General features: G+C 40.0%; 1 protein-coding gene across 1 annotated transcript; it reads right to left on the minus strand.

The window, feature by feature from the left end:
* Positions 1-152: 152 nt before the first annotated feature.
* On the minus strand, positions 153-27,426 carry jag1b (jagged canonical Notch ligand 1b). Its single transcript, XM_052572917.1, has 26 exons — positions 27,099-27,426; positions 26,529-26,831; positions 19,704-19,761; positions 16,422-16,673; positions 15,541-15,601; positions 13,138-13,268; positions 12,931-13,050; positions 11,594-11,707; positions 11,402-11,515; positions 11,206-11,319; positions 11,049-11,095; positions 9,966-10,139; positions 8,977-9,127; positions 8,151-8,315; positions 7,585-7,698; positions 7,378-7,491; positions 7,157-7,270; positions 6,223-6,339; positions 5,630-5,657; positions 5,111-5,196; positions 4,290-4,403; positions 3,845-3,954; positions 3,510-3,743; positions 2,639-2,770; positions 2,247-2,394; positions 153-1,705 (listed from the first exon to the last, which is right to left on the minus strand). The coding sequence occupies exons 1-26, from the start codon at positions 27,168-27,170 to the stop codon at positions 1,251-1,253; spliced, it is 3,642 nt and encodes a 1,213-aa protein (XP_052428877.1). The 5' UTR covers positions 27,171-27,426; the 3' UTR covers positions 153-1,250.
* Between the last annotated feature and the right edge of the window lie 203 nt (positions 27,427-27,629).

A 27,629-nucleotide genomic window follows, 5' to 3' on the forward strand; every position in this document is an offset into this window, starting at 1 on the left:
CTCCTGAAAGCAAGGCAGTCGTCTACAGTGTTTCTATTGGCCCCCTACTGTTCAAGTATTCACAGCCTAGCTTATGACATACTGCAAACCGAAGCGGAAGAGAAATGATTTATGTGAATCAGGTTTACCAACAAGCAACTGGAAGACTCATGTTCCCTTTTATTTGAGATATTTTTAATGATTTATTTTTTTCCATCCGTGGCAAGCAATGTGTCTGCCACCAGGTATCCAAACAAAAAGCAGTCATGAGGTTGACATTACTTGCACCGAGCAAGTAAGAGTTGGCAAAATACATACAATAGAAGTTTCAAATATTGAAATATCTGACAATATATAAAGAAAAAAAATTCAGGCACACAAATGCCCATCTTGTTTTTTTGAAAAAAAAAAAAAAAAGACTGCTTTTTCTCTCTGAAATTTTGGTATGCGGAACATCAAACAAATGTCGTCTGAACAAAGCTATAGGCTTACAAAGCTATCAAAACCTTCAAAACTAGACAGGACATATAAATAAAAAGGAATGATATTTTAAGGCTCTTGATTATTAAGTTAATAAATCAAATATACACAGTGATTAATTAAAAAAAATATACATATCTACACTAAATTGACACAATTCTTCATATTGGCAGCAGAAGGCTTACCGACCTATCCCACCCCAAGAAAAGAAAAATAATAAATAATATTTTTTGTTTTGTTTTTTTCCCGTTTTTCATACTCCTTTTCGACAATTGCTGTGGTGCTTAGCTGTGAAGGCACTTTCAGTTCAGAACTAGAAATAAAACCAACTAGAGAGAGAGAGTTTCCACACAGCCGCTGGATAACGAAGAAACAACTACATTAGCTGTGAGAGCATTGTCATTATGAACGAAAATAACACTATTTGCAAACACTATGCAAATTTTTCAGACTCAGAGATACTCAAACGTATCCACAAAAATATAGACATTTGAAATGTGTAATTTTTTTTTTTTTTTTTTTTACAATTTGTTTTTTCTTTTATGAAGGAAAACACTGGATGCAAAATGCAGCATTTGGGTTTTCCAGCCGTCCACAGCAAATATTACAATTGCCAGTGTGAAGCCAGCTTGTCAAAACTTAAATTAACACAGGATTCTAGGCCAGTAACAGGCTTGGAGTCCAGAACATGACGCAACAGTTTTAAGAAGCACAACCCCACCCCCCCGAGACCCTGTCAAATGACTGGTAAGTGCAACAGGGGTTCGGTCGCACGGCAACACAGCTGCCTGCTATACGATATACTCCAACCTGTTTAAACTCTGTGCCGTTTCCAAGTCTCTGTTGTCTTTTTTGTTAGTCCAGTTTGGGTTTTTGTTGGGCGCACGCTCCTCCCGCTCCACCAGCGTGTATGCCGACTGCTTGGTGAAGCGCGCTTTCTGCAGGTGTTTGTCCATTTCCTCTTCCTCCACCTCGGAGTTATGCGTCCTAATTTTGGCAATGATGGAGTTCTTCCCCTCGTAGTCTTTTATGACCACGCCATGGGCCGCATGTTTCTCGATGGGGTTCTTGATTTGGTTGAGCTGCTCACGCACATTATTGGTGGTATTGTCCTCTGTAGCTGAGGTAGTTGCGTTGCTGTGGTTGTTCTGTTTGCGCCGGCGATGAATGCACCACAGGAAGGCCGATGCCAGGGCAAGGATCCAGAGCACGATGAAAATGGAGCTGAGCAGAGGAACCAGGTAGTCTTGGGACAAAAGAAGGGACAGTGGGTCAGTATTTGAGACAAGAAGACTGCAAGGGAAAACTATTAAAATGTCTATTTACTGGTGAACATTTGTGCACTGGAAATGTGAAAACCTTGGAGTTTGAAAACAGAAGTGGTGTAGGAAAAAATAATCCACACTTCAATTCAACAGCAACATTTTCCTATTTTGGACAAGACATACACTGTTTATACCCGGTCCCCTGGCCCAATCTACAGAGGCTGGCTCACACGGTTTAAAGGTCTCTTAAGTTAGGAAGAGACTTAGCAGCTTGGCAGAAACAAAGGACGCCATTTTTGATGAACAGCATGCATAAAGAGGGCCCTGATGTCTAATTGAAGTTCAATCCAACTGGCAGAGCTGATGTAACATTCCATTGCCTCAATGACTTAAAGCTTCTTTTGACAGTTAAACATTGCTCAAGCAAGACAGACCAAGGACAGACAGTTCAACACGACTGGCCCAGACTGTGGAAACCTTAATACTTAAATTTTTGACTACTTTTAATGGAGAGCTGCTTACCAGTTTTGGGGCTTTGTGTCTTATGAACTCGTACGCCGGTGATGGCTTTGATGATGGTGCTGTTACCATCGTGCTTGCTCACCAGGTCGAATATTTGACCCGTAATGTCTTTAATAGGATTCCTGTCCGACCTGGGCTCTTCTGTGGACTGCACAGGAAACGTAGATTCATAAATATCACAAAAAATTGAAGTCACTTGGGTCCAAAACAACTCTAGAGGACTTTCAACGTATGAACAAAAGAATCTTTATTTTTTGGTGTACCACAGAAGAATGGAAACATGGAATGACATTAGCGTGAGTAAATGACAAAAAACATTTTCTTGGCCCTCTAGAAACATTTTTTAAATGCTATTTTAGACCCATTTATACTTGTTGAAAAGCTGTACTTACAATGCTGACGTGAATCTCATTGCTGGTTGAAGAAGATGGCTCACAGGTGATGGACACAGCATACTCTGCTGTCAGGTTCTTCAGCAGGTACCAGTGCCTCAGCTCATTACAAACATGCTCCACACTCAAGCCCTGTCGCAACAGAAAGATCTATTATCAATTGGATCTAATGTAAGCGCTTTCCAACTAAATAATTAGCACCATATTCATCTTAATCCTCAAAATTTCTTTTTGGTTTTTAGGTTTGTCTCCAGTAATGGAGCAGACAGTGTGGGCAATGTGAAAAGTCCAAAATGAAAGATTTAGTCGGTTGGGAGAAAGTAAAAAAAAAAATTTACATGGATGGCAAGGTTCTCCCCCTGTCAAATATTAATCATATACACTTCTCTTTAGTTTCTGTAGCCCATTAGTAGAAGAACCACATGTTTTTAATGCTTGTCACTGTCCTTTGTTGCACTCGCTTGTCTCTCGTTCAGCAATTCGGGCTGTCTGGTGGGCAGCCGCCAGCCGTGTTTCTCAACAATGACTGCCTAAGTATTAAACCGTTATGGGATATTAGCTCAGGAATGTCTTGGTTCGGAAAGGGATACCGAGCCACAGCTTATTGTACCAAATGTATTTCTTGAGCTTATATTCATTTGAAGAAAAAGTGTTTGGACATGACAACAAAGCTTGTGAGAATCCAACCAGCATGTAAAACTTCACCCATGAAGAACATTGTCTCCTAGATGAAGAGAACCTGATATTTCACGCCCCACTGCGCTCTCAGTTCTCCAGAGAATTAGAGAAGGGTGGAGGAGATGTTTCAAGAAGGGGGAAAATGGCTCAAAAGCTCATAATTCAGTCGCTTTCATCTAATAGTATGACTCACTTGAGGCATTTTCTCCTTGTTAAAGGTGAACGTGATGTTGGCACAGCTGTCGTCCTGGTAAGAGAAGCTGGTGTGGCATTTGGAGGGTGGAGGGGGTGCAGGGGGCCAACAATCTCCGAGACTAAGACAGGGTTGGACAAAGCAGTGCTCTTCTTTGATGGGAACACAGGATTGGCCTGCAGGACACCCACTTCTGACCTTTCCTGCCTGACATGGTTGTGGTCCACACCACATCTGGAGAAAAAAAAAAGACAAAAAAAGTCATTTTTGATTGCTTAATTAAGAAAAGTATTAGTAAATGCCCCAAGAATACAATGCAACGGCAGCTAACTTACCATGGTGCAATGAATCTTTCCATATTGACACTGGCAAATGTTGCAATCTTCCACCCATTTGGCACCATCTGCAGTTACTTGTCCGTCAACAATACAGGGTCTCCCAGTTACTATGAACAACATCAACAGAGGATTATGACATGGCAAGAAAGGAGTTGGTAAGGTGTGATCTTCTTGAGTAAAAAATTCAAGCATTACATTTGCATTTAGTGTACATTTTCTATTTGTTTTTCTTTTATCACATTCATTGCATCCCAAGTACATCAAACTGATGTGAACCCTCAAACTAAGGAGAATTTCTTGGCAACTGAAACTGTTAAGTCAACAATATCACTGCTTTGTAGGAAAGCAATGGTTTGGGAGATGTTAACGCGGGTCTTGATGTTCTTTTCAATAAGAAATAAGTGGTGTGTAGCCTGTTTGTACAAGCTTATATGACTCTTACCTTCTTGACACTCTGGTCCTGTTCTTCCAGGTGGACAAAGACAGCGATAACCGTTGATTTCATCTACGCAGGTAGATCCACTTGCGCAGGGAGAAGACTGACACTCGTTTACATCTGAAGGAATGAAGAGAATCTGTTGGGAATCATGCTTTGAACCTTTAAAGTCCTAAAACATTCCAATCACATGAATAGCAACAGATATGGTCTTGTTTCCCAGTAAAAACACTGAAATATTGTTACAAATGAAATACATTTACCTAATAAGCAAGACTGCTTAAGATGTTGAAGGCTTGTTTTGCAAGAATCTTGAAATTAAGGCTTGTTTTTTTGCTTGAGACCAGACAAAACTCTCATGCTGTCTTGCTTATTGAGTTAAATATTCCCATTAAGATCATTTTGATTGAGGCGAGTTCATAAAGTACGACCAAAGACCCTGTCCTGTCCTGTCCTATATAATTTTAGGCTCAGCTGACCTTAATGTCATGAGCTCATTTGCAGGTTTGGATACAAAAGAGAAAAGCCTGAGTTATGTCTCGTGCAGCCAGATGAAAGCTTTTCAAAGAGCAAATCACACTCTGTAATCAGTGCTGGATAATCAGGGTGATTGGCTTTTGGTCACTGTGAGTCAGTTTCTCCCAAGGGGCCGTGAACATGAGCGATGCAGAATGCGAGGATGCTGCTCGCTGTGCTCTTGGCATTCTGCCAAGAGGGCTGGCTAATTGGGTGGCTAGACCATCTACAGCTCTGTTTGTTTATGAAGAGTTGTGTTGCACATTTACAGGGCTCACAGCCAAGAGGATCAGGCGTCATCTAACACTCACTTATGCGGCAGTCTGGCCCAGCGAAACCTGGAGCGCACTCACAACGGTACCAGTTTTCACCATCCACGCATGTCCCGCTATTGTAGCTATGGAGAAAGAAAGTCAGAAGGTCAGATGCAGTTCGGTTCAGGCATCATTGCAGCATTACAAACAGGCATAAACTTTTACAAATATGCAAAAACAGGAAAATCCAATTATTATAAGTGCATTATATCAGTTCACTGTTATCAGTGGCCCCTAATAACAAATGATAAAATCCTTATCAAATATACTCATTCTAATCTGTTTTGCTGGGATATGTTACTGTGAACTCAGAATCTTGCTTAGACAACTTCTCGAGCAGATGAACCCGAAGTCAAAAGCACAATAGTCAGCGAGCTTAACGCACCCTTGGAATGACAGAAGCAATGGGAGTGCCTGTTTCCCAGCACTGTGAGAGAGTGTGAGAAAGTGCGGCACAGCTGTACGGGCCTGTTTACAGCGGCAGGCTGTGTGCATAAATGTTTTGCCAGGACTTACCATGGGTGTGGGTTGCAGTCGTTGGTATCTGAAAGAGAGCGAGAGAGAGAGAGAGAGGGTTTGATTCACTTCACACCCATGTGAGCACATAAGAATGAGCACAACAGTCAACATGTCAGAGCTTGTGTCGGAGCGCGTGTGCGTCTGCGTGCTCGCGTGGGCGTCCAGTTTGGCAGACTCGCTGATTGCTTGGTTACTAACTGACTCTCTGTCTCCAGCTTTTCATTTTTAGGACTCCAGGTCTCTCCGTTCTCACAGAGCAAGAGGTGCACAACAATACATTAGAAAGGCACAGTGAGGAAAAAAAGAATAAAGAAAGACAAGCGGTGGGCTTGAGGAAAGGGGGGGGACATCTGTCTCCACTTTCCCTCATTTAAATTTTTTCCTTCATAGCTGGCAGCAGCCGACATTGTCCAGCCAGGGTGAGGTGGGTTTAGAGAGAGAATGGAAAAGAACGAGCAAGACAAAGCCAGGGAAATGGATCCCTGCTTTATTCTCAGACTAAATGAGGGTTGAAATATTAACATTTATGAGTAAAACTATTCCCTCTTCCACTTTAAATCTACATAGGAAGTTAGTACTGCGGTACTCACTCTCGGTGCAGGTGGATCCTTCCCAGCCTTCCTTGCAGACGCAGGTGAAGGAGTCGCTGTTGACCACACAGGTGCCTCCGTTCTCACATGGGTTGGGCAGACAGCTGCTGTTCTTGGCTGCAGAGGAGCCACAAGAGAGGTCAGAATGCTTTGAACTGAACAGAGCAACACGAGTGCAACCACAACAAGACTGCCACACTTAAAATGGACCGGCTACATCTTGAAGTATTACCAAGTACAACATTTCCCAAGACTCGATCCAACTAAATTTCCCATCAAAGAATTGGAGCCGACTGTAAACCAGATATGATAGTTTCTGCATCAAAGAAATCTGCAGAAAAGCTCGTCCCAAAATCTGATGGGGTTGTTTTACAGACCGTGCTATTTGAAGCGAATTCCAGCCAATACATGGACAGAAAGAGAAAGAGATTTCAGTCTGTGAGCTAGAATGATTGAATGTGAACAGTGTTTTTGCAGAGCAACTTCTTCGTTTACAATTTAAATGATAAAACAGTTTCTGAATATTCAAGGGGTTTTCAAACAGAAGTGGCCATGGAAAATGTCAGTGATTAAAAAAAAAATTCTTATAATGCGACATTTTCTTTTGCTTTTTTTTTATATATATTTTAGAAGGGGGGTACTTTGTAAAGTGATCAAATTTGTGGGTCCTTGGTATTATAAAGTTTTGAAACCCCTAAGCTTGAAATGTAGTGGTCATATTCTAGAAAGATTCAGTTTAAAAGGTTCTGAAGCACTCAAAAAAATACTTGTAGCCAAATTGGTAGCTGACATTGCACAGTGCATTTACATGTTAAGTATGCCTTGACAGCAAGATGTTTGCAAAAAAGGTTTTTTTTTTTTTTTTGCAAGGGATTCACATGAGCTGTATCACATTCTAAGGTAGTGAAAGTGAATAGGCATCACCCAAACTGACCTATGTTACATGTGGCTCCTTCCCAGCCAGGTGAGCACCTGCATTTGAAGATGTCCCCTTCATCATGGCATGTACCTCCATTATTGCATGTGGCTTCGTCACATTGACTGTCACCTGAAATTACAGTTGTTCCAATAGTATTTTATAACTCCATATGTACACGCTCACACAAAAACAAAAACTCAGCAAACTGGGTGGGTCATACAAATAGTCTTTCTTACGGGAGTGGCAGGTTTTTCCCTTCCAGCCATTTCTACATTCGCAGTAGAAATCGTTCACCAGGTCTTGACATGCTCCCTTGTTCAGGCAGGGATTCAAGCTGCAGTCATCGATGTCTGAAAAAATGGGGAGAAAAGAATAAGAAAATGAGCTTAAAGAAGCACAAACATTTAACAAAAGCTGAGAATAAACTATTCAAGTGAACATACTGATTTCGCAGTGAACTCCTTCCCAGCCGTCAGCACAAATGCACTGATAAACGTTCACCTTATCGATGCAAGTACCGCCATTGCGACATGGGTTACTCTCACAGTCGTTTATATCTGAAAAAAAGGTCATAGACACCACAAAATTTAGGATCATCTACATAGATGATAGGGATGCACAATATATCAGTTGATTATCAGCTGATATTAATGATTTTGTTCATTGTGGTTGATATTGCTATTGATTGGTTATTGCAATTTTAATTGTGCAAGCTCATTTTCTGTACTTTAACACTGAGATTACTTTTGCTGTCATCTAAAGGGCACTTAAAGTTAATTTTCAAAAACACTAATAACTTAATAGCACCGTTAAATGCAATCTTTTGCAAATTTCAAATTAAATAATCATTCATCAGACTTATTATGATAGGTAAATTCACAGAGCATTTAAAACAATTTATTTTAGTTTTTAATGTTTTAAATCTAAAAATAAAAAATTATTTGGACAAATTTTAAAACCATACCATAAAATGAAAATCATATAACCTGTTAACAATGTTTAGTCTTACTTTCATGGCAGTAGGTGCCTCTGAATCCTTCCTGACACTCGCAAGTAAACTGGCCTCCGGCCTGACTCCTGCAGCGTCCGTGAGGACCACAGACGTTTGAGGAGATATATCGCACCCCTTCGGGTGTACTGTTGGATGCCACAGCAACAGTGCAGCTGTCAATCACTGAAAGTTTCAGAGAAAGAACGAAACCCATCTGTTAAAATTCTGGGTTCATTGTGAAATAAAAGCTACACTAAACCTGCATTAGCCATTCTTCCAGTTTATTTCAACATTTATGGGTTCCCTTTCTACGTTTTTACATCTTCTATTGCAAAAAGAGTGCATGAGGAGGCCATTTCATGCACATAAGCCCAGAAAGTTTAAAGAAACTTGATGGGCTTATCTAGCTGTGGGGTTTGCCCCTCCTCAAACACACACACACACACACACACACACACTTTTAAACATCCAAGGCAGAGAATCCCACCAAGTCATTACCACGAAGAACACACACAGAGCTGTTAAGAAACTGGCAAATGTTCAGGAGGATTTGGGAAAGGAGAAAGTGTTTCGGAGACTGTGTGTATGTGTGCTTTGTGTCCAGGGAGGTTACTGTCAAATAGCTCACTACGGGCTGCAAAAGCCTCATGTAACAAAATATGAGTTCTTTTTCCTCATCTTTCCCCCTGAAGGTGGTGGGAGAGTCCACGGGCCTGTAATCTAGTTTTACTCAGCAGCTGAACAATGGCATGCAACGGGAAGATCAGCTTACTCTGGGTTTTAGGGGGGCGGTTTACAAAGAGATACCGAGACTGGATCCGTCCCAGAGACTGAGATTTCTCACCTTGGCATGATGTGGTTCGACAATGGTCCTTCAGGTGAGAGCAGTTTTTACCCTCGTAGTCATCAGGACATTTGCAAAAGTAGTCCGAGGCCAGGTTGAAACACTGTGCGCCGTTCTGACATGGGTTGGGCTGGCAGTAATCGATATCCAGCTACACCAGAGAAAGATTTACAAGAGGAGAAAAGAGCTCAATGATGAGGGGAAAATGATATCCAGGCATTTTTGGATTCTTAGAAAACACAGAGCAACACTCAACAGCCTCGACGCAGCGTCTGCCAGGAAAAAAGCACACCAAAACGCTCAGGAGAATAAAAACAAATAGAAGAATATTTTAAAGAGCTAGCCAAACTCTGCCTGTCTCAAACCTAGCCCGGCTTTCTTTGTCTCTCTCTTTCTTCAGGGTACAACAAGAGCTGGGTGGATGAAGGTATATAATGTTTTTTAAAGAAATGAATACTTTTATTCAGCTAAGAGACGTTTAAGTGACAGTAAAGACATTTATAATGTTATAAAATATTTATATTTCAACTGAACTTTCCATTCATCAAAGAATCCAGAAAAAAAGTTATGGCTTCCACACAAACTGTTTTTAACATACAAGAAATGTTTCTTGAAAGCAAATTAACATAGAATGATTTCTGAAGAATCATGTGACACTGAAAACTAGAGTAAAATTTACAGAAGTGTATAATATTTTAAAATTAAACAGTTATTCTAATACTAATTCACAATATTTTGTATTTTTGATCCAAGTGCATAAGAGACTTCTTTCAAATACATAAAAAAAACGTACCAAGCCCAAATGTATGATCAACAGTATGCACTAAAAATTTCTAAATTCTGCAATACTGTTGCAGAAAATATATCAATAAAGTTCATCTTTATGGGAGCAATTATTTATGTTTTTTTTTTTTTTTTTTTTTTTTGGTGCATCAAGTGTCCAGTTTAGCAGCTGGATTGATAGCTATATAAAACAGGTTTTCTCTCACCTGACACAGCTGACCCGAGAACCCGGCAGGACACAGACACTGAAATCCATTGACTTCATTCTGACACTGGCCACCGTTTAGGCAGGGACTGCTAGCACACTCGTCCACGTCCTTGTCACAGTGTTCACCCGCATAGCCAGGAGGGCAAAGACATCGGTAACCATTCACCAAATCCTGTGTAAGATGAGAGCTAGAAGGTTACTTTCATTGTCATTTTTTAAAAGCTACAATAACTCAGTGTAGTGACCAATGCACAATCATCTCTGTGCCATAATCATGGGCATACTTTCCTGGCACTAACCCCCCAAAATAAATGTTCAGCTTAGAAGGCTTACATTTTTTTGTACAGCGCTTCTGAGAATGAATGGTATCAATATGTCAACCTCAGGTGGCACACCCATGTTTCTGTTCTGGATGTTTACAGTTTCTAATCTTCAACAATAAGCCCACCTGGAGATGAACTAGTCACTGGATTTGTCAAAGTTTGAGAGGTTCATGGCATTAAGCCTTAGAAAATGACTCGAGAGTTCTATTTGAAGCAGTCAGTAGCAATTAAAAGGGATATCCTTGAGTAATGTACAGCACACCTGTACATTCCACTTTGTTCTCAGTTATATCCGATTTCAGATAAACCCATCACTGTACTGTAGCTGTACGTGGCTCTTTACATGCCAGCCCCTTCCTGCTTAAGTCAAACAACAGACTATAACACTTCCATTCATAGGTTTAGGGTCAGTAAGATGTTTTTGAAAGAAGTCTCTTCACCAAGGCTGCAGATGTTTGCTCAAAAATACAGTAAAAACTGAAATATTGTGACAATTCTAATATTCTGATTTGGTGCATTTTATATTTCTTATCAACATTGATATTTTTGTGGAACTAAAGTTGAATATAAAGTTGAGTATTAAGTTAAAAAGAACTGTATAAAAAAAAATAATATCTATATCTATATCTATATATATATATATAGTTACATTATAAAAGTTAAATGTAACTTTTGCTGAATAAATTAATTTCTTTCTGACCCCAAACTTTTGAAAACAGCAGTGTGCATTAACAATGAAACATCAGAAGATCTCCTACCTTGCAAGTTCCTCCATTCAGACATTGACCCTGACAGTCATTTATGTCTGAAATTGAGAGAAATATGTCTGGATTATTAAGCCAAAAACAGCAGATAGTAATCTTCAAAACCACGTGCAGGGATAAAAAGAAAAAACTCGATTGTTGTTATACTCACTTTTATCACAATTCTGACCATTCCAGCCAGGGAGACACTCGCAGAAATATCCACCAATCAGATTGTGGCAGGACTTGGCGTTCACACATGGCTTGTCCTCACATTCATTGGCATCTTTGAAAATAAACCTTGTGATTAACTCCTAGTTAAAAGCATGATGAAAGTCTAACTTCAAATTGCTTCGCTAATCTCTCACCGATCAGACACATTTTGCCGGTCCAGTGAGGAGGGCAGGTACATTTGAAGCCATTAACCAGATCCTGACAGGTGCCTCCATGTTTGCATGGGTTGGGTGTACAATCATCCACATCTGTGAGATCAGAGCAGGTTAGACAAATCAAGTGTTACTGGATATCTTCTTGAGAGTTTTTTTTGTGTGCCTTCTTACTGATTTCGCACGATGGGCCGCTCCAGCCGACTGCACAGTGACACTCGTAACCCTGACTGGTCTCCTTGCACGTCCCTCCATTCGCACAAGGGTTGGACAGACAGGCGTGTTCAGCTGTAAACGCAAGCATATAGTATCATTTGTTTGCAGTTTTTATTGATTTTTTTTCTTCTTGTGGTGATACAACTCTCCTGTAAAGCCTTATAATCATTATACTGAAACAAAAATTAGTTAAACAGAAGAAATACACTACATGAGGTTTCATTTCTGGGTGAACTATAGGCCTGATATGCTCTAAAACCTGACCAGAGTATGTTGATCTAACCTTCGCACTTTAGTCACATGACTGACACCATTAACGTATTATCTCCCTGCTTAAGACTGAATGATTCCTCCCATGGTTTGAACAAGGGAAGATTTTACTTCCCCAGGAGGTTGTCACCACCCTGAGGGCTTAAATCGGGATCATATGAATCTGAGAGAAGGATGAGGTGGAACGGCCCATCTGGCAGATTTCATCACTATACCCATCCAACCACTGACTGTCAAAACAGACGAGATTCACTGGCAGGACATATCATAACAGAGGATTAGCAGACCTAGGCGCCCTTCCTGACACTGTAGACAGTTAAGGCCCGTGGTCTGACATCATCTGATCCCCCATAGACTCTCTACACCCTTTGCTATACCAGAATGCAATGACACTGCTGCAGACTTTGACTTGGTGTCAATAACAAAATGGCTTTTTGTATAAAAAGGACTTGTGCCAACAGAAACACAGAAAGCAGCACATAATGAGTGTTAAGATGCATTAAACAAGACGATCAACTTCAAACGACCGCATCTGAACTGCTCCTTGTATCAAATTTCAAGCAGCTACAGTGTCATTATGTTTCCGAGTCGTAAACAGGGAAAGAAGATAAAACATTTGGGCAGTACTTCTACAATAAACCACACACACACACACACAGACACACTCAAAAAACTAGTCTCTAAGGTACAATTTTTTGCTTTATTTAGCTAAACAATGTTCATAGTGAACAGATACAACTCTGTTAGTAATTTGCATCTTTTATGGGTAGATAAGCTCCAAACCTAACCCTTTACAGGGACTACCCCTAAAAAGTACCATTTATTCCTCATTTGTCTTTGACAGTGCATCAAGTGATTCTTTATGATGCAGTGCATCAATCCAACTCTCATTATATTCTAAATGTTCATTAACCGATACATCTTTCATTACTGCAGTAAGTGCACTGGCTAATTTGGCCACAATCTGCAAACTGAACCAGACTTTAGTTTGATGTTTGGAAGTTTGGCTAGCATGACTGACTCACCACGTTCACAGTTGACCCCAGAGTAGCCATCTTCACAAGAGCACTGGTATTTGTCAGGCCCTGTATTGCTGCACGTTCCTCCATTCAGACACGGCTGGAGAGTTCCACAGTAGTTTAGATCTGATAGGTAAGAACAGGATTAGTATTGAATGGTAGGAAACAAAAACAGAATAATAAACAGAAAAAGTCAAATTGACGCCTGCTTACCTTTGTCACAAAGTTGTCCCCCCCAGTTAGTGTCACAAAGGCACTGCCAGGGTTCAACGCAGGTTCCGTGTACACAGCCTGGGTGAGGGATGCACTTATCACAGTATTGACCCTGCCAGCCGTACAGACACCTGTAAAAGACAAATTGAAACTAAGCCATGATTTTATAAATGCTAATTAAATGACCACTAAAAACTGCAAGTGTCACTAAATGGCAGTATATATATATATGTTTTGAGAAAATGGCTTATTTTCTCAAAATGCTTATCAAAACTTTGAAGACAAGTGTTGTTTTTCAGGACGTCTAATGCTAAAAGGTCACCCTTTCTTAACATAAACCCTGTTTTAAAAGTTTGCTCCAGTCCACTGGGAAAAGGGAACCGCCGACAACTTCTTGTCTGATTATTTAATGCCAGGCCATGCAAACAACAAACAGCAGCTTTAAAACTCCATTGGGTCTTTTAGAGAGACTAACATTAGCTTGTGGCAGGACACTCTGTCTCAATAAAAGCAGAGCGGCTTGGCCCCAAAACTGCTCGGACCGTCTGGGTGGTGGGGATTGTGTCTACTCCATTGGCCAATGTATTTATGGCGGGTTCTTTTGCATTCTCACTCCTGTTCCCATGTAGCCTTTCTCTGCCCAAGGAACGAAAAAACTATCTCTAAGCCTGTAATTAAAAGCCATTTCTAAAACAGCTCCGCAATAGCTCCCCCCTACACTTCGCCCTTAAGATGGCAATAATTAAACAGCCTGAGCAATAACCTGCTCCTTAAAGAAGGATTCAGACGAGATAGTAAGTCACTTGAGTGCTTAGCCACAGGAAAACAGACTCCCTTTGGGGAAAAAAGAAAACAATTAGCCTGAGGCGGCAGTTCAGCTGTAAAAATAAACACGGTGGTTGAGGAAACCTCTCTCTGTGATTAAAGGCAACTATTCTTAAACGTGCAAGAAGATTTTGACTATGAGAAACATGCACAAAACCCTATTTCACATCAGCAAGGTCTAAGAAGTGACTTTGAATGATATTAAAGCAAAAATATGCCATTAAAGCAGCATGGCTGAGTAACATTTTCACCTCGACCGTAGACCTCGGCGGTTCCAATTTAGCACAGTAAGAGCTCTTGTTACAACAGTTGCACAGTTGCATGGCTGTGTGTTCTGGCAAGCTTTCAGTGAGAGATGAATAGGTAATGGGATACAATCATGCCAAATGTAACAAAGAGCTGAGGTTTTAGTATACATTGAATTCCGTAGACTTCCAGGCTTGATCTTGAACCCTTTCAGAGGTGATACAATGATGAGAATTACTCAAACAAAAAAGATCTTTGTAACGAAACATCTCTAACGTCTGTCTGTTGACCAAAAACACATGCAAACACCTATAACGAACCAATGAAAAAACAGAAAAGGCCCAATGCAAAACCTGCCGTGACTTGCCACTACCAACAGAAGATCGGTTTGTTGTGCAAGAAATTCAATTTTCATTAACTTGATGCCCTACTCAACACAAATAAGTTGCACATGACACATTCCTTTATTATGAAGCAAGTAACTTCAGAAAGCCTTGTTTATGTATTTTTTTTTCCATGCAGGCTGCAATCATACATATTACGAAGCAAAACCTAACTCAAAAAAAATGTCAAGGAAAACATGCTGCTATGGAAGGATTAAAAAATCCCTACAAATTCTGTTCTCTTGGGAAACAACACAATAGAATAAACCACCATGCTATTTTATTACACATTAAACAAGCCAGTTAGTTTAACAAATTTTTTTATGTGCATCAGTGTTACAAAAGAGAAAAAAAGTTAAAAAAAAAGTTTGTTATGCACTCATAAATCACTGAGCTATAGCTGTATACGAACACACACAGATACACATCGCTTTCTCTTCCCCTGTGGCCAAATTCATACATCATTAGTAAAACAAGCAGTGCATTTTAAAACCCAATTAAAGACTGAACTTGGCAGATGATGGTTCGTAGATAAGGCTTTAACCTCTCGCCAGACAAAAGCAAAATGGCTAAAAATAGCTTTGTGCTTCGGTTGTCTTACAACATGGCCTTATTGACATCGTTTCACTGCTAAACTCCAGCCATGTTGGAATACTTGGAGGTGGATTTCAGTAATCTGTGCTTTCATTGTCTGTGGACCAGAAACAGAGCTTGAGCTATCAGACCATGATACTGTAGGTCAAGCAGGACACATGGATTCTAACAAGATTTAACCATGAGCCTCTAGTTGCAGTGAAAGCTTGTACTGTTGCATCTTTCACACTTTAACAAGGCTTGGCTCAAAATGTTAAAGAGCAAGGTTGACTGCAAAATAAACGCAATTACAGTGTAAAGTCAATTTTAGCAGGAAATGCCACAAAAATATAGAATAATATTGCAGATTACTCACTTGCAGTCTCCTGGTTCCTTACAAAATCCATGTTCGGTGCTACAACCTTGTCTGCAGATCGCTGGAAAACAGAAAGAATGGGAAAGGATGAACAAGAGTAAGTTTGTTCCCCCTCCTTGCTTTAAGATATAGCATGGGCCTCAATGTCCCCTGTTCACCCATGAAAACATTTTGGCAATGTGTGGGGCGGGAATCTTTCAAACTCCTGACCAGCCTAACTGAATCCTACTCTAATTTGAGTCCTGTCGTCAGGCTTCGGGTGCTGCGCTCTCCGTTCACGGCTTATTCCAAACTAAACCCACCAGCCTCTTAAAATGGCAACAAGAAAAGCATTGTAAAGCGAGTCAACAGTTTGCAAACCATTTTACTTCATTATTAGATGCATTCAGGGATGCCCAAATCAATATTTTTATATTTTAAAAATGTAATGTATACATGTTTGGGGTCAGTAGGATTTTTAAAGTTCTTTAACATTATATTTTAAAGAAATTTAGTAAACCTTTCTAATCATTAGAAAATCCTAAAAACTGTCCATTTCCACAAAAATTAAGTTATAATATATAAAATTATATTATATTTCAATTAGTGTTGTTAGTTTAGCGCGTTAATTAGTTATGAAAAAATTACGCTATTAAAATATTTTAATGCAGCTGATGCACTGGCCCCGCCCCCAGACCAGTACGTCAGGGCAACAACTCCATAAATGCAGTTATGCCCTAAAATTCAAGATATTGAAGAAAAAATATTGGGATAGTTCTCACAAAAAAATTTCATTATGTCATCAGTTACTCAAACCTGAATGACTTACTTTCTTTTCTGGAACATAAAAGAAGCTATTTTGAAGACTGTATGTGAATGAATATCGTCTTCTACTTGCTCACCTGTATTGCAGTCAGGACCCGTCCACCCTTCTAGGCAGGTCTTGTTGCCATTCTGGTCACAGGTGTAATGTCCAAAGAACTCGTTACGTGGCCGGCAGAACTTGTTGCAGCCAAAGCCGTAGTAGTGTTCATCGCAGGTGACCCGGATCTGGTACTCAAACTGAGCGATGGGGCCGTTATGGGTCAGTCTCTGCCATTGTCGATTTGGGTTGATCATGCCAGAGTGGGATGCTTTCTCAATGAGCTTTCCACCTGAACAGTCAATGTGTAACAGTTAGAAAGGCCTTGACACAATAACACCACACACAATTCAGAGTTAAAGGTTAACTGAGCAACTTCAATGTCTATATCTAGTTGCTCACAGATTAAAGATACCGCTGGCCTAAAATCACCCCTAATGTTCATAGCTGAAGGAAAAGCCACAATCAATATTAATTACATTGTGCAAACAATATGCTACTAGCAGCAAGGACTCATGACATCAGTGAGTAAACTCTTGCTCACTTTTTCTCTCTCTGACATATTCATCCCCGTAGATTCAGATCCCAAGCAGAGAAGTGAATTAGAGCAAGGGTTTTAAACTGGGTTTCTGGAGACCCCCAGGAGGCCACAAGAGGGTCCATGGAAAATTTGGTATTAAGTCAGCACTAATACATATTTCAATTATTTAGATTTTTTCCAGCTAATATTTGAATAGTTTATTTTGGATTTGGTAAAATGACATTTATATTGAAAAACAACGGAAAAGCAACAAAGTCAAATTTAGAAATGCATTTTGTGTGAAAAAACCCTAAATGAGTTTTAAAATAAATAGCAGCCTTTATATTTATGGTTTGAAAACCTTATTTTATTAATTTAGTTGACGCTTTTATCTAAAGCGACTTACAATTGCTATATATGTCAGAGGTCGCACGTCTCTGGAGCAACTAGGGGTTAAGTGTCTTGCTCAGGGACACATTGGTGTCATACAGTAGATTCAAACCAAGGTCTCTCACACCAAAGGCATGTGTCTTATCCACTGTCTGAAATGCAGTCCTGGGGTTCATGGCTGAATATTGTGTGTGGCTATTGGTGGGCAGGACTGAAGATACAGAACTAAATATGTCCAAAACAGGTCAGGATGCGGAAAAATTTGTTATCAATGGGTGTTTGTTAGGAATAATGTCAAGCAAAGTATACCCTTTTTGCAGCCACTAAACAACATTTCTTTTATGTTTTAGAACAGCTCAATTCAATATCAATTGCTACATTAATTAAACTAAATAAACTATTATAATAGTATATAAACTTAAATTACAATGGTATTATTTATTATAAGATGAGGTAAGCTGACAGCTCACATCTTTCACCATTTTCCCAAATATGACTAGAACTGGGGACTGTGAAATATCTATTCCTCCCTTTCACTTAAACACTTAGTCTCAGACGTCACGCCCACAGACCTTTGGATAAACATCTGATGCATATGGGACACAAAAGTGGAGTGTCAAAGTCGTCATTGGATTGGTTGAATTCTACAGGAATTCCGTGAGACGTATGTGTTGCGTTCTTTAACCTTCCACCTGGAAACAAAGATACTGTGTCGCCAAAACCCTTCACGAAAGAAGAAAGACGCCGTTTTTACAACTGTGACAACAATCGCTCATCAGGATCAACTAAACACTGAATTTTCAAAAGTATATGAAATATTTAAAAATTTGCAGCACAGAATCTTTAAAATAAGTTTGAGAGTTCTACACACCGTTCTGTTATTGTGGTGACATTTCCACACCTCGAAACGTGACGATGACCGAAACGAACTGTGATTGGCTGTTTGACATGTCGCCTCATAGTGGTCTTGGGCCAATGAAAACTTCCGTGCTATGCGAGACTAATAAACAGTTATCTTTAAAGTTCTCTGCAAACTGATGCAACATGGGTAGCTATATTAACTATTATTTCTAGAGGAAGTAGAAAGAGTGAAAAGATGATATTATTGAGGCCAGGTGGGCCTATAGTTCATAGGACTTACAGGAATGCAGAGGGTCATTGTGGCATTTCACTTGCACCCTGAACCCTGCGGACAGAGCCAAGTGTCATGTCTTTACTACCTGCAGCCTGATCCACTTCACTGTGGGGTGAGGAAGTCACATTAAACTGAGAGAAAAAAACTCCACACCCTCAGGACAAGGAATAAGGAGAGTTGCTATCAAAAAAAATAATATATGTATATAAAATACAAAGTTTTGGCCTAAATCTTCCATTGGTGGACAATGTTATTTTACAGTATTTCTAAAACTAAAGTTCATACTTAATCTTCTTAAAATGCAGCCAAGTCACACATGTAAGCAAGTCTGAATTGGCTAAAGATATGGGGATTTCCAGATTCTAATATTTCATTTAAATATTCAAAGTCCAATAAATAGAAACAAATGTATCTAAAATGCAGCACAACACATATTAGGAAGCATTTGAAAAGAGTAAAAATTACAGGTACTAGTAACAGATCTACAGTCTATAAGCTGGTACATATACTGTAGAGTACAAGATAAGTGTACAACTTGAACTTAAGCTTTTCTGCAAAAAAAAAACTTTGAACTCTGAATATCTGGATATAGCTTGAAGTCGCTATGTCCGTTAATTGTAACACAACCTAGTAGAGCTATTCAAATTAACTCCACCAGACTCAGTTTAGTGTCTAAATGGGACTGTTTCTGGAGTGTTAAGCCCTGTTGAGGTGTAAGAAGAGAAAGGTTATAGCAAACATAACCTTGTGCTTAAGCTATGCATCGTGACAGAGAGGCCATGATACCTTGACTGCCAACACCTGCCATTAGTCATCAGGTATTCGGAAACATTTTCATAAGCATGAGGCCCCCCAACAATGTTTCTCACAGACACACACACACACACTCCTCCTCTTCTTCACTTCCCCGTCCTGTCACACACACCTGTCAGCACATTTGGTTTAAAGACTAGCAAGCTATGAGCGGAAATGATACAAAAACAAACTTCAATTTCTTACATTTCCCAAAGTTTAAACAAAAGAAAAACGAAGAAACAAAACAAAACAAAACAAACTTTACTTACATTTCCCAGTTCAAACAAACGAAAAACAGTTATGCAGAAGAAACAAAACAAACTTTAATTTCTTACATTTCCCAATTTAAACAAAATAAAAAGTTATGAAACAAAACAAAACAAAAAAAGAAATAAAAGAGAGAATAAAAACCCCCAGAAAAAAATATATCAACCAAAAAGCAAATAAAAACAAAAAGAAGCAAAACAAACTATGCTACTCACTTTCACTGGCAGTATCGTTATTGAAGTCCAGGGCCTCCAATATCAACGTGTAGGACCTCTAAAGGAGAGACAAACACACATGCAGTCAGCAATGAAACCAAAACAAAGAAACATCAAAGATCTTTTTACATCAACAGAGCTTTAGTCAGGGACCTTGACTCGTAACCAATAAACACCAATGACAAAATGTGACCATGGGGACATGCTGAGAAATGTGCCGTGAAAGATCAGAAGAATATTACAACCTTCACCTTATCTGGTAGTGCTCTCCTGAAACTTTAGGGCAGATACAGTATCACCATCTTTACAATTTAAACAATGACTGGCAGAATAGATCAACAAGCATCCTTGTCTGTGGGAGACTGTTGTTGAACCAATATCTAACCTTCACAGTATACCTGAGTGACACTTAATTATTACATTATATTCAAACTTATTTGCTTGTGCACATGAGATTAAACTATTTTATTTGGTGCAATTTGAGCTGTTTCTTTACAAAAGTTTTGAATAATAATGAATAACAATGTAATAATATTCGTAATGATAAGCTTTATTTGTAAAGCACCTTTCATACAAGGAGTGCAGCTCACAGTGCTTTATAATAAAAACTAATTACAATAAGCACCAATTACTGCACATGGAAACAAGTAAGAAAAAAACACTTAAACACAATTACACTAAAGATAAAACCCCTTTTGTAAGGATTATAAAATATAAAATTATTACATACATAAAATGGAAATATAAACCCAGTAATAAGGAAACAACAAATTATTTAATTGTGCTTAAGCATTGCAGCATCATGCTGTTCCTCTCCATTCTGAATTTTCCCCCAAGAAAATAATGACATTTCCAGAAATGACATACCTCAGACTTCTTTTACATGTGTGTGTTTATTATGTGTGAGGATCTAGTAGAGTTGAATCACTGGGTCATGTTATTCTCACTGACAGTTATGTGGCATCAGTTCAGCGGTCATTGTAAGGACAGTAGGTCCAACATTTTGTACATTCAAAGAAGACCTTTCTATCTTAGTACTAACTTTATTATGCAAAGCATTCATTTAATTAGCAGTTTTAACAAATTGAAAGGAAATATCTGTCCTATTTTCACTATATAATAGTTGAGAAACAGTGATGGAATTGGATGGCATCATAGTTCTTTAATATATACACTAATGCTGAATGATTCATATCCATGTACCACATTATTTACATGGTAATCTGAGGTAACACCACAGTTTGACCCAAGAGGTAAAGGTTTGGCTGGTGGGTGAAACACAATGGTAGATACCATAATTACACCATTAGAGGACAAAAAAAATAAAATTCCCCTTTGAAAAGTTTGGGATTGTAAATGTCTTGACGATGACAGTTACTGGTTGGCTAATGTCATCATGTGATTAGTCAAATGATATTTATGGTTATTGGCTAATGTTTGCAGATCTGAGTGCTCTTAAGCAATGTTGGCAGAAATTAAATTGTAAACTTCTATTCTGTACCAGTTGAGCAATGGGAATGCTAACAGTCCAGTGCTGTCCAAGTATTATAGACACTCATATTTAAAAAATATATATTTTGGATATTTCTTCCTCGAAATGCCTTACTAATAAATTCCCACTAATGTCCATTATGCATAATGACCTCACATGACAGGAAAATCTACGAGAAGGAGAAGAAAATTGCAGGTTAAAAGTGAACTTGTTTCTTTGAAAAACCCACAAAAATCCCCTTTCACTTCTCTCTTTCAGGTCTTTTGTGTGCTGTGTTTTGTTCCTCTTTTTCTCCACGGAGAGGAATGTGGACTGAGGATCTGAGGGAGTTGCGGGGGGTGGGCTGCTTTTAGCATGACTCCAATGCAGGCCGAGATCTCTGGAGGGGTTGGCTACATTTCAGCACTTCTGAAACGCTTTGTCTGACTTAAGGTCATCATGGCTCTCACCGGTATCAGGTAACAAGAGTCACAGAGAAAGAGAGAGAGAGAATACTCTGCCTGAGAGAATAAAATGTGTGTCCATATCTAGGATTTAGTGTTGGAAGTTGATCAAAAAAAGCAGAAGCATACGAGAGAAAACGAGTGTGCATGCAAACGTGCCTGTGCCAGAATTGAAGCGTCTCTTTTCAGCACCTACTTGTCAATTCACACTATCGTACTCTTCACGAGGGACCACGGAATTTCCGACATCTCCGAGGTTCTCACTGTCCATTTGCAGCAACAATGGATCCAGAGTCCCCTAGGCCAGACCATCCAAACAAACCAATGTGCAACCCCTCATACTGTACAAGGAGCTAAAAATCGTCTGGGTCAATCGAATCTCGATGACCTGAAGAATATCAAGATAACATCACCAAAACAAAGCATCACCTCAAGTGGGAAATGTCAATCAAGTGGTACAAGAGATTCTAGCCAATACAATACAACTTTCTATTCTCTTAAGATTCTACTATTTTGTCTCAATAAATACAAAATTTAACACTAAAAGCTAAAATCAGCCATTGTAAATGCTAAAAATAAATGTAGGCATCTAAATTTAAAACTATAAAAAGTCCTTGTGGTTTTTGCGACATACAGCGCAACTGTGCTTGCGGCGACCCAAGTCCGAGATCCTTTGCAGATCCTGCTCCCTTCTTCACTCATCGCTACTGTCCTGTCCTAATAACTTAAAAAATAACACTACTCAAATTCACTACCTCAGCCATCTCAGTCGCCGTGTTTATGGTTATCAAATATCAGTTTATTTGATGCAAGCTGTGTCACCTCCACTGAGATACACCTTGCCCTTCCTCTCCTTGTCCACACTTGAACGCATTGTTAACACAAACATGCTTGATTCACAGCCCCCATTGAATTAACAAATATTGCCAGTTTATGTATATCAAGCACACAGCTCATTAATTTTAGCTGCCCTGCACTTCCACACTGTGTTTAAAGGTGCCTGCTGCCGTATATTACGGACATGTCTGGACATGAGCTAGCACAACCTCCCATCAGATCAGGTTAGTGACTAAAAAAGGTGATTGACTGAGTAACCTAAGCAATTGTTTTACCTGACATTATAGCTTTATATTTACATTTATGCATTTGGTAGATGCTTTGATCCAAAGTGACTTGCATTGCATTGAAGGAATATATTTTAGTATCTGTTCATGCATTCTCTGGGAACCAATCCCTTGACCTTGGCGTTGCTAGCAACACACTCTACTCTTTGAGCTACAGGAAAGTTTTGTGCCTTAAAAGTGTGTGGGGGTGGGGGTGGACAAGGGCCGCTTTGGATCTCACTCCATAACTCACAATCTGGTTATCAGCTCTAAATGCCTGCTGCTGCCAGGTTCATTTTTCCCATGCTTATCACTGACCTCAGTGTCATCATTGAACTCTCACTATCCCCATCAGCAGACTCCCAAACTTTACACTGCATTTGCCTTATCGCTCTAGGCCTTCACAGACATCTGATAAAGGTTTTCGGCTTCTACAAATGGCTGAGGCTCCTCGTTTTTGTGGTTATCATACTCACTTGTTCTGGAAATCTGCTGAATAATGTCTCCACTGGTAAAAGTGTTAATAAAGAGAGACTGACATGTAGAGTGACAAACGTTCAACAATGGCTCCGGATGTACTCTGCCAGATTCCAATCAATCAAGGTCAACATGGTTTACATTGGCAGCTTGGAAAACTAGACTATGACCAAGAAGGTAACGTCCCTTTTTTTCCTTTTCAGGAGGTGCAATCACAGAAGGAAGGCTTTTTTTTTGTTTTTTTTGTGAGAGATTCCTATCAGGAGTGGTGGCCGCAGATAAGGGGGGCTCGCAGGGAAAGCTTTTGACAATCTTTCACTGCTCTCTCTGGCGTGGAAAATGAGACAGCCTTCCCTGATAACAGGTCTGTCAGTCACCTGTGCGCACACAAGCGCTACTGGCAGCCATCTAATCTCCTGTCACTCAAGAAGGCGATCGCAGGCAGGGACTGAGGAGAGAATCGGATCAAACAACACATCAGCTGTCAAGGTATCCAGTCCAAGGGAGGGTATTCAAGATTAGACATCTTAATACAACAAAATGTTTCCTGGTAACATCATAAATCTGAATTGAGTAAGTCATGTGTGAGGTGATTAAGAAAAGTTAGCTAAACAAAACAGTACTACACTACTTTACAATGGCCTAACAATACCTCATTCAAGACCTTAACAAGGGTGAGAAAAAAGACAAACGATGCATTTCCCCGTTCTACGACTTGAGTAATTTGCAATTAAGTGCCACATCAGAGGAGACCGTATAAAGCAAACATGTCATTATCCCCTTAGCTGCCCTTAGCTCTTTCCCTCAGGCTTGTGGACGGTTTACCTGCATTTCATTCCCACACTGACCAACCCCTCAGCATGCTGTCTTTCCCAACTGCATAAGAGAAATGGACAGAATGTGCTCAGAAAAGCAAAAGAAAGACTTTAAAATATGGTTTGGATTACTTCTGTGTTTACTTTGAAAGGGACCAGAATTAAATACACACATAAATACTAGTTTCGCTTTTAGGAAAGGGAACGGGTTCACAGACTATAAAACAGAATGGAAGATGGGACAGGAAAAAAGGAATTATCCAATTTGCTGGTGAACCAGCTTTTTGGCTCATGCTGAGCAGACGGGCCCCAGGTGCATTCAGGGCCACGGGGCCAGAGAGCAGCGCTGTAATTTGCTGAAATGGTAAGGTCAGGGCTTGGGTGGGTTTGTCTAGGAGCCGATCTCATCACTGCTGAGTCGAACGCAGCTTCCTGTTGCTTGCCCTGGACCGGCATTATTCCTGGACTGGCTCCATTATGCACAGTAATCCACCCTGTAGCCAGTTTGGCCCAGCTATTGTCACCCCCTGTTTCATGTTCGCTGAAGCTGGCTCTGTCTGGGTGGGCTATGACTAACCCCCACCCCTACCCCTCTCTCTCTCTCTTTTACTCTCTACACCCTCTCGCTAATACTAAAAGCACGGGGCAATCAAATGCAGTAAAAGGTGCAAAATAAATGGGTGGTTTTCCTGTAAAAGAAACATTTAAAATTTGGCGACGAGATTTGGCTGTTGTGTCTGGGAACTTGCTGAGAGTAATTACTGGGGGTTGCAAAGTTAAAAGGTGCCATACCTAGTCTCCAGTCAGCCGTGACTGACACAAAGCCTAAACTTCAACTCTCCCCAGCTGCCAACCGAAAAAAATAATTAGCGACTGACTGAAGTGTGCTATATCGTAATTTTAGATTTTATCATAATTTTCATGATTAAAAGAAACCATTCGCAGTATGCTTTAGAAGTGCACATCACAAAAATAGTTGAAGTGTTACATGATCAACACATGCCCGCTGGCCATCTAGTTCACACACTGGACAGGTGGGCAGCTCGCTGGGGCAAACAGTTCAAACAGGGACACGTTTTCTTTGTCAGACCGACAGTTCGCCCTTTGATTTTTTTATTTTTATTTTATTTATCATTTTGACCCTGCTGGGAATGTATCCACAATGACATCATCAAGCGAGCAGGTGCACCAGTGCTCACGCCAACAGAGCAAATGAAAGGACAGTTCAATGTCCCCGCAGTCAAGAGCTCCTGAGAAACACGAACACAGGGTTCCCACACTTTCTCACCAATGAATTTTTACAACTGTTACACAACTAAAATTGTATTAATTGATTATCCTTTAACAGGCCTCCGCTCTCTAACATTTTCATGTTTTACAGGACTGTGGGAATCCTGTGAACCTCTATTTCTGAATAGGGAATCCCAGGAAACTGTATCAAGTAGATCAATACCACTAAAATAGCTCCACCAAAGGTATTGCTACCAGTTTTAGGTAACACTACACCAAGGTTTACGACCCCCAACCAGACAGTCAACCAACCCTGTGACCCCAAGTATAAATAAAGCTAGATTTTCTCAGAGTAAAACTTTCATTAAGAATATTAACTAACATCTCTACATAACATATCATTAAACAAAAAGTCAAAAAGTCAAAAATCTCCTAAAAAAGTATGTTTTATCTAGTTTACATTCTCCATTGACCCCCACGGAGTACCTTCAGGGACCCTCAGGGGTCCACAGGCCTACAATTTATTTAGTTAATACAGCTTAAATATTGGCAGACATCACACTACATACTACAGTAGGGATGCTATTACAAGGCTGTATATCGTAACACACAGGTTTACAGCAAATAACCTTCAGTTAAGACTGACTGGATAACACAGGTTATAAAAGCCCTTTCAACAGATGACTACCATTTCTAGAGATCACGGTCAACTCATAAATTCTTGAGTGCTGCGAGACAAACATCTCTCTTCTGTGGAGCTTCGGCTCATGTGCTTCACACCAAACTAATGTTCTTTTATTTGCATTCTTATGCAGTGACACAAATTAAGGGGTTTATTCGATGTATTTATTTGCAGAGTTAGCTGGCTGCCAAAAAGGAGACACTGAAAGGAGCTTCACAAGGAGTGAATTTATGAAGGCTGGCCACTGTCAACAGAGCACGGCATTATAATCAAGACATAAATGTTTTGCCAAGGAAACATCTTTGCTTACATCCGTTTAACATTTAAAATGTTATCACTTTCAACTCGACTTTATTCGTCAGTAAACACATTTTTGAGTGGTGTTGGTGGAGTAGTGTAGTGAGTTGTTGTTTTTGTTTACGGTGTCCTGCACACACAACTCAACCGAGCAGGCATAAACTCCAGGACAAACCGCACATGTGGATCGAAACATTGCTGCCTTGTATAACTAACGTTGCGTCATCATAACCCGCTAAGACCTCATTAATTATGCTCTAAAACAAGAAATGGGATATCTACTCACCGGCCACGCAAAACTGAAGGGTAAAACAATCCTTGACTTCTCACTCCGCGTTCCCTTGGTCGAAAATTTATTCCCACCGATAACGGGCGTAGATCCAGTTCCGAAACTGCAAGCCCCAGCCGCGGAAACTCGCGATTGATATTCCTTCAGACAAACTTTAAAATATGTATCACATTCGCTCCGCGTGCATTTGCGATCCGCCGGGTTCCTCTCGCCGTCGCAGCACGAGCCGTTCTGCAGCTCGCCTTTCGCATTCTGCATCGATACGATTTCCAGCTCGAAGTGCCCCGATGCGTCAGACACCTGTTGAGGAGAAAAGAAAGAAAACTTTAAATCCGTGTATATAAAGTGCAGGAAAATCAAATTTGTCTCGTTTTATGGAATAGCCTGCTAAACTTTGTCTGCTCATATGTCAGTGTCAGATTGAACCATGCAGAACGTTTGCTCAGCTTCTGAGAGGTCTAAACAAGGTTGTTTGTGATATCACACAGAATACATTTGTCAATGCTAATACAGTATATTTTAAAAATAAATAACACAAAGACAGAAAAAAATGTAAAACAGACTCACCTTCGTCGGCAAGCATAACAAAAAGGCATGAAGGTAGAAAGCAGAAAATACTGAACTCCGTCGCACAATCATGCCTTCTTGTTGGTGTTGCTTTGAGACTCAGAAGTTCTAGCCGCCTCACGGCTCTAATATTCTCCCCGATTTAACATGCACGGGTGGAGAACTTTATTGCTTTCAGAAGACTATTTTCCAATGTGTGTAGGAAACTGCCTCCTATTATCCCAGCGTATCTGAAACTCTTATCTTTCTTATTCTGATTCTCTCTCTCAGCGGCGGGTATACATTACACAGAAGCCATGAGAGCGTTTGTCCGCGACTGACTGACTGCGCGTTCAATACACCAAGTTGAGTTAATGGGGGTGGGACGCATGCGTAATTTTAATATTCAAAAGTTAAAGGGTGTGGCGTGTATAGATGCCCCGCCCGTATCCCCCCAGTCCCACAAGATGACGGGTTTATCTGGGAGACTTAACCACATGTTCTTCCACTGCAAAAAAAAAAAAAAAAGAAAGAAGAAAAATAGAATTATTT

This window comes from Carassius gibelio, chromosome B13, assembly GCF_023724105.1.
Source record: "Carassius gibelio isolate Cgi1373 ecotype wild population from Czech Republic chromosome B13, carGib1.2-hapl.c, whole genome shotgun sequence".
In the NCBI taxonomy this organism is placed as follows: Eukaryota; Metazoa; Chordata; class Actinopteri; order Cypriniformes; family Cyprinidae; genus Carassius; species Carassius gibelio.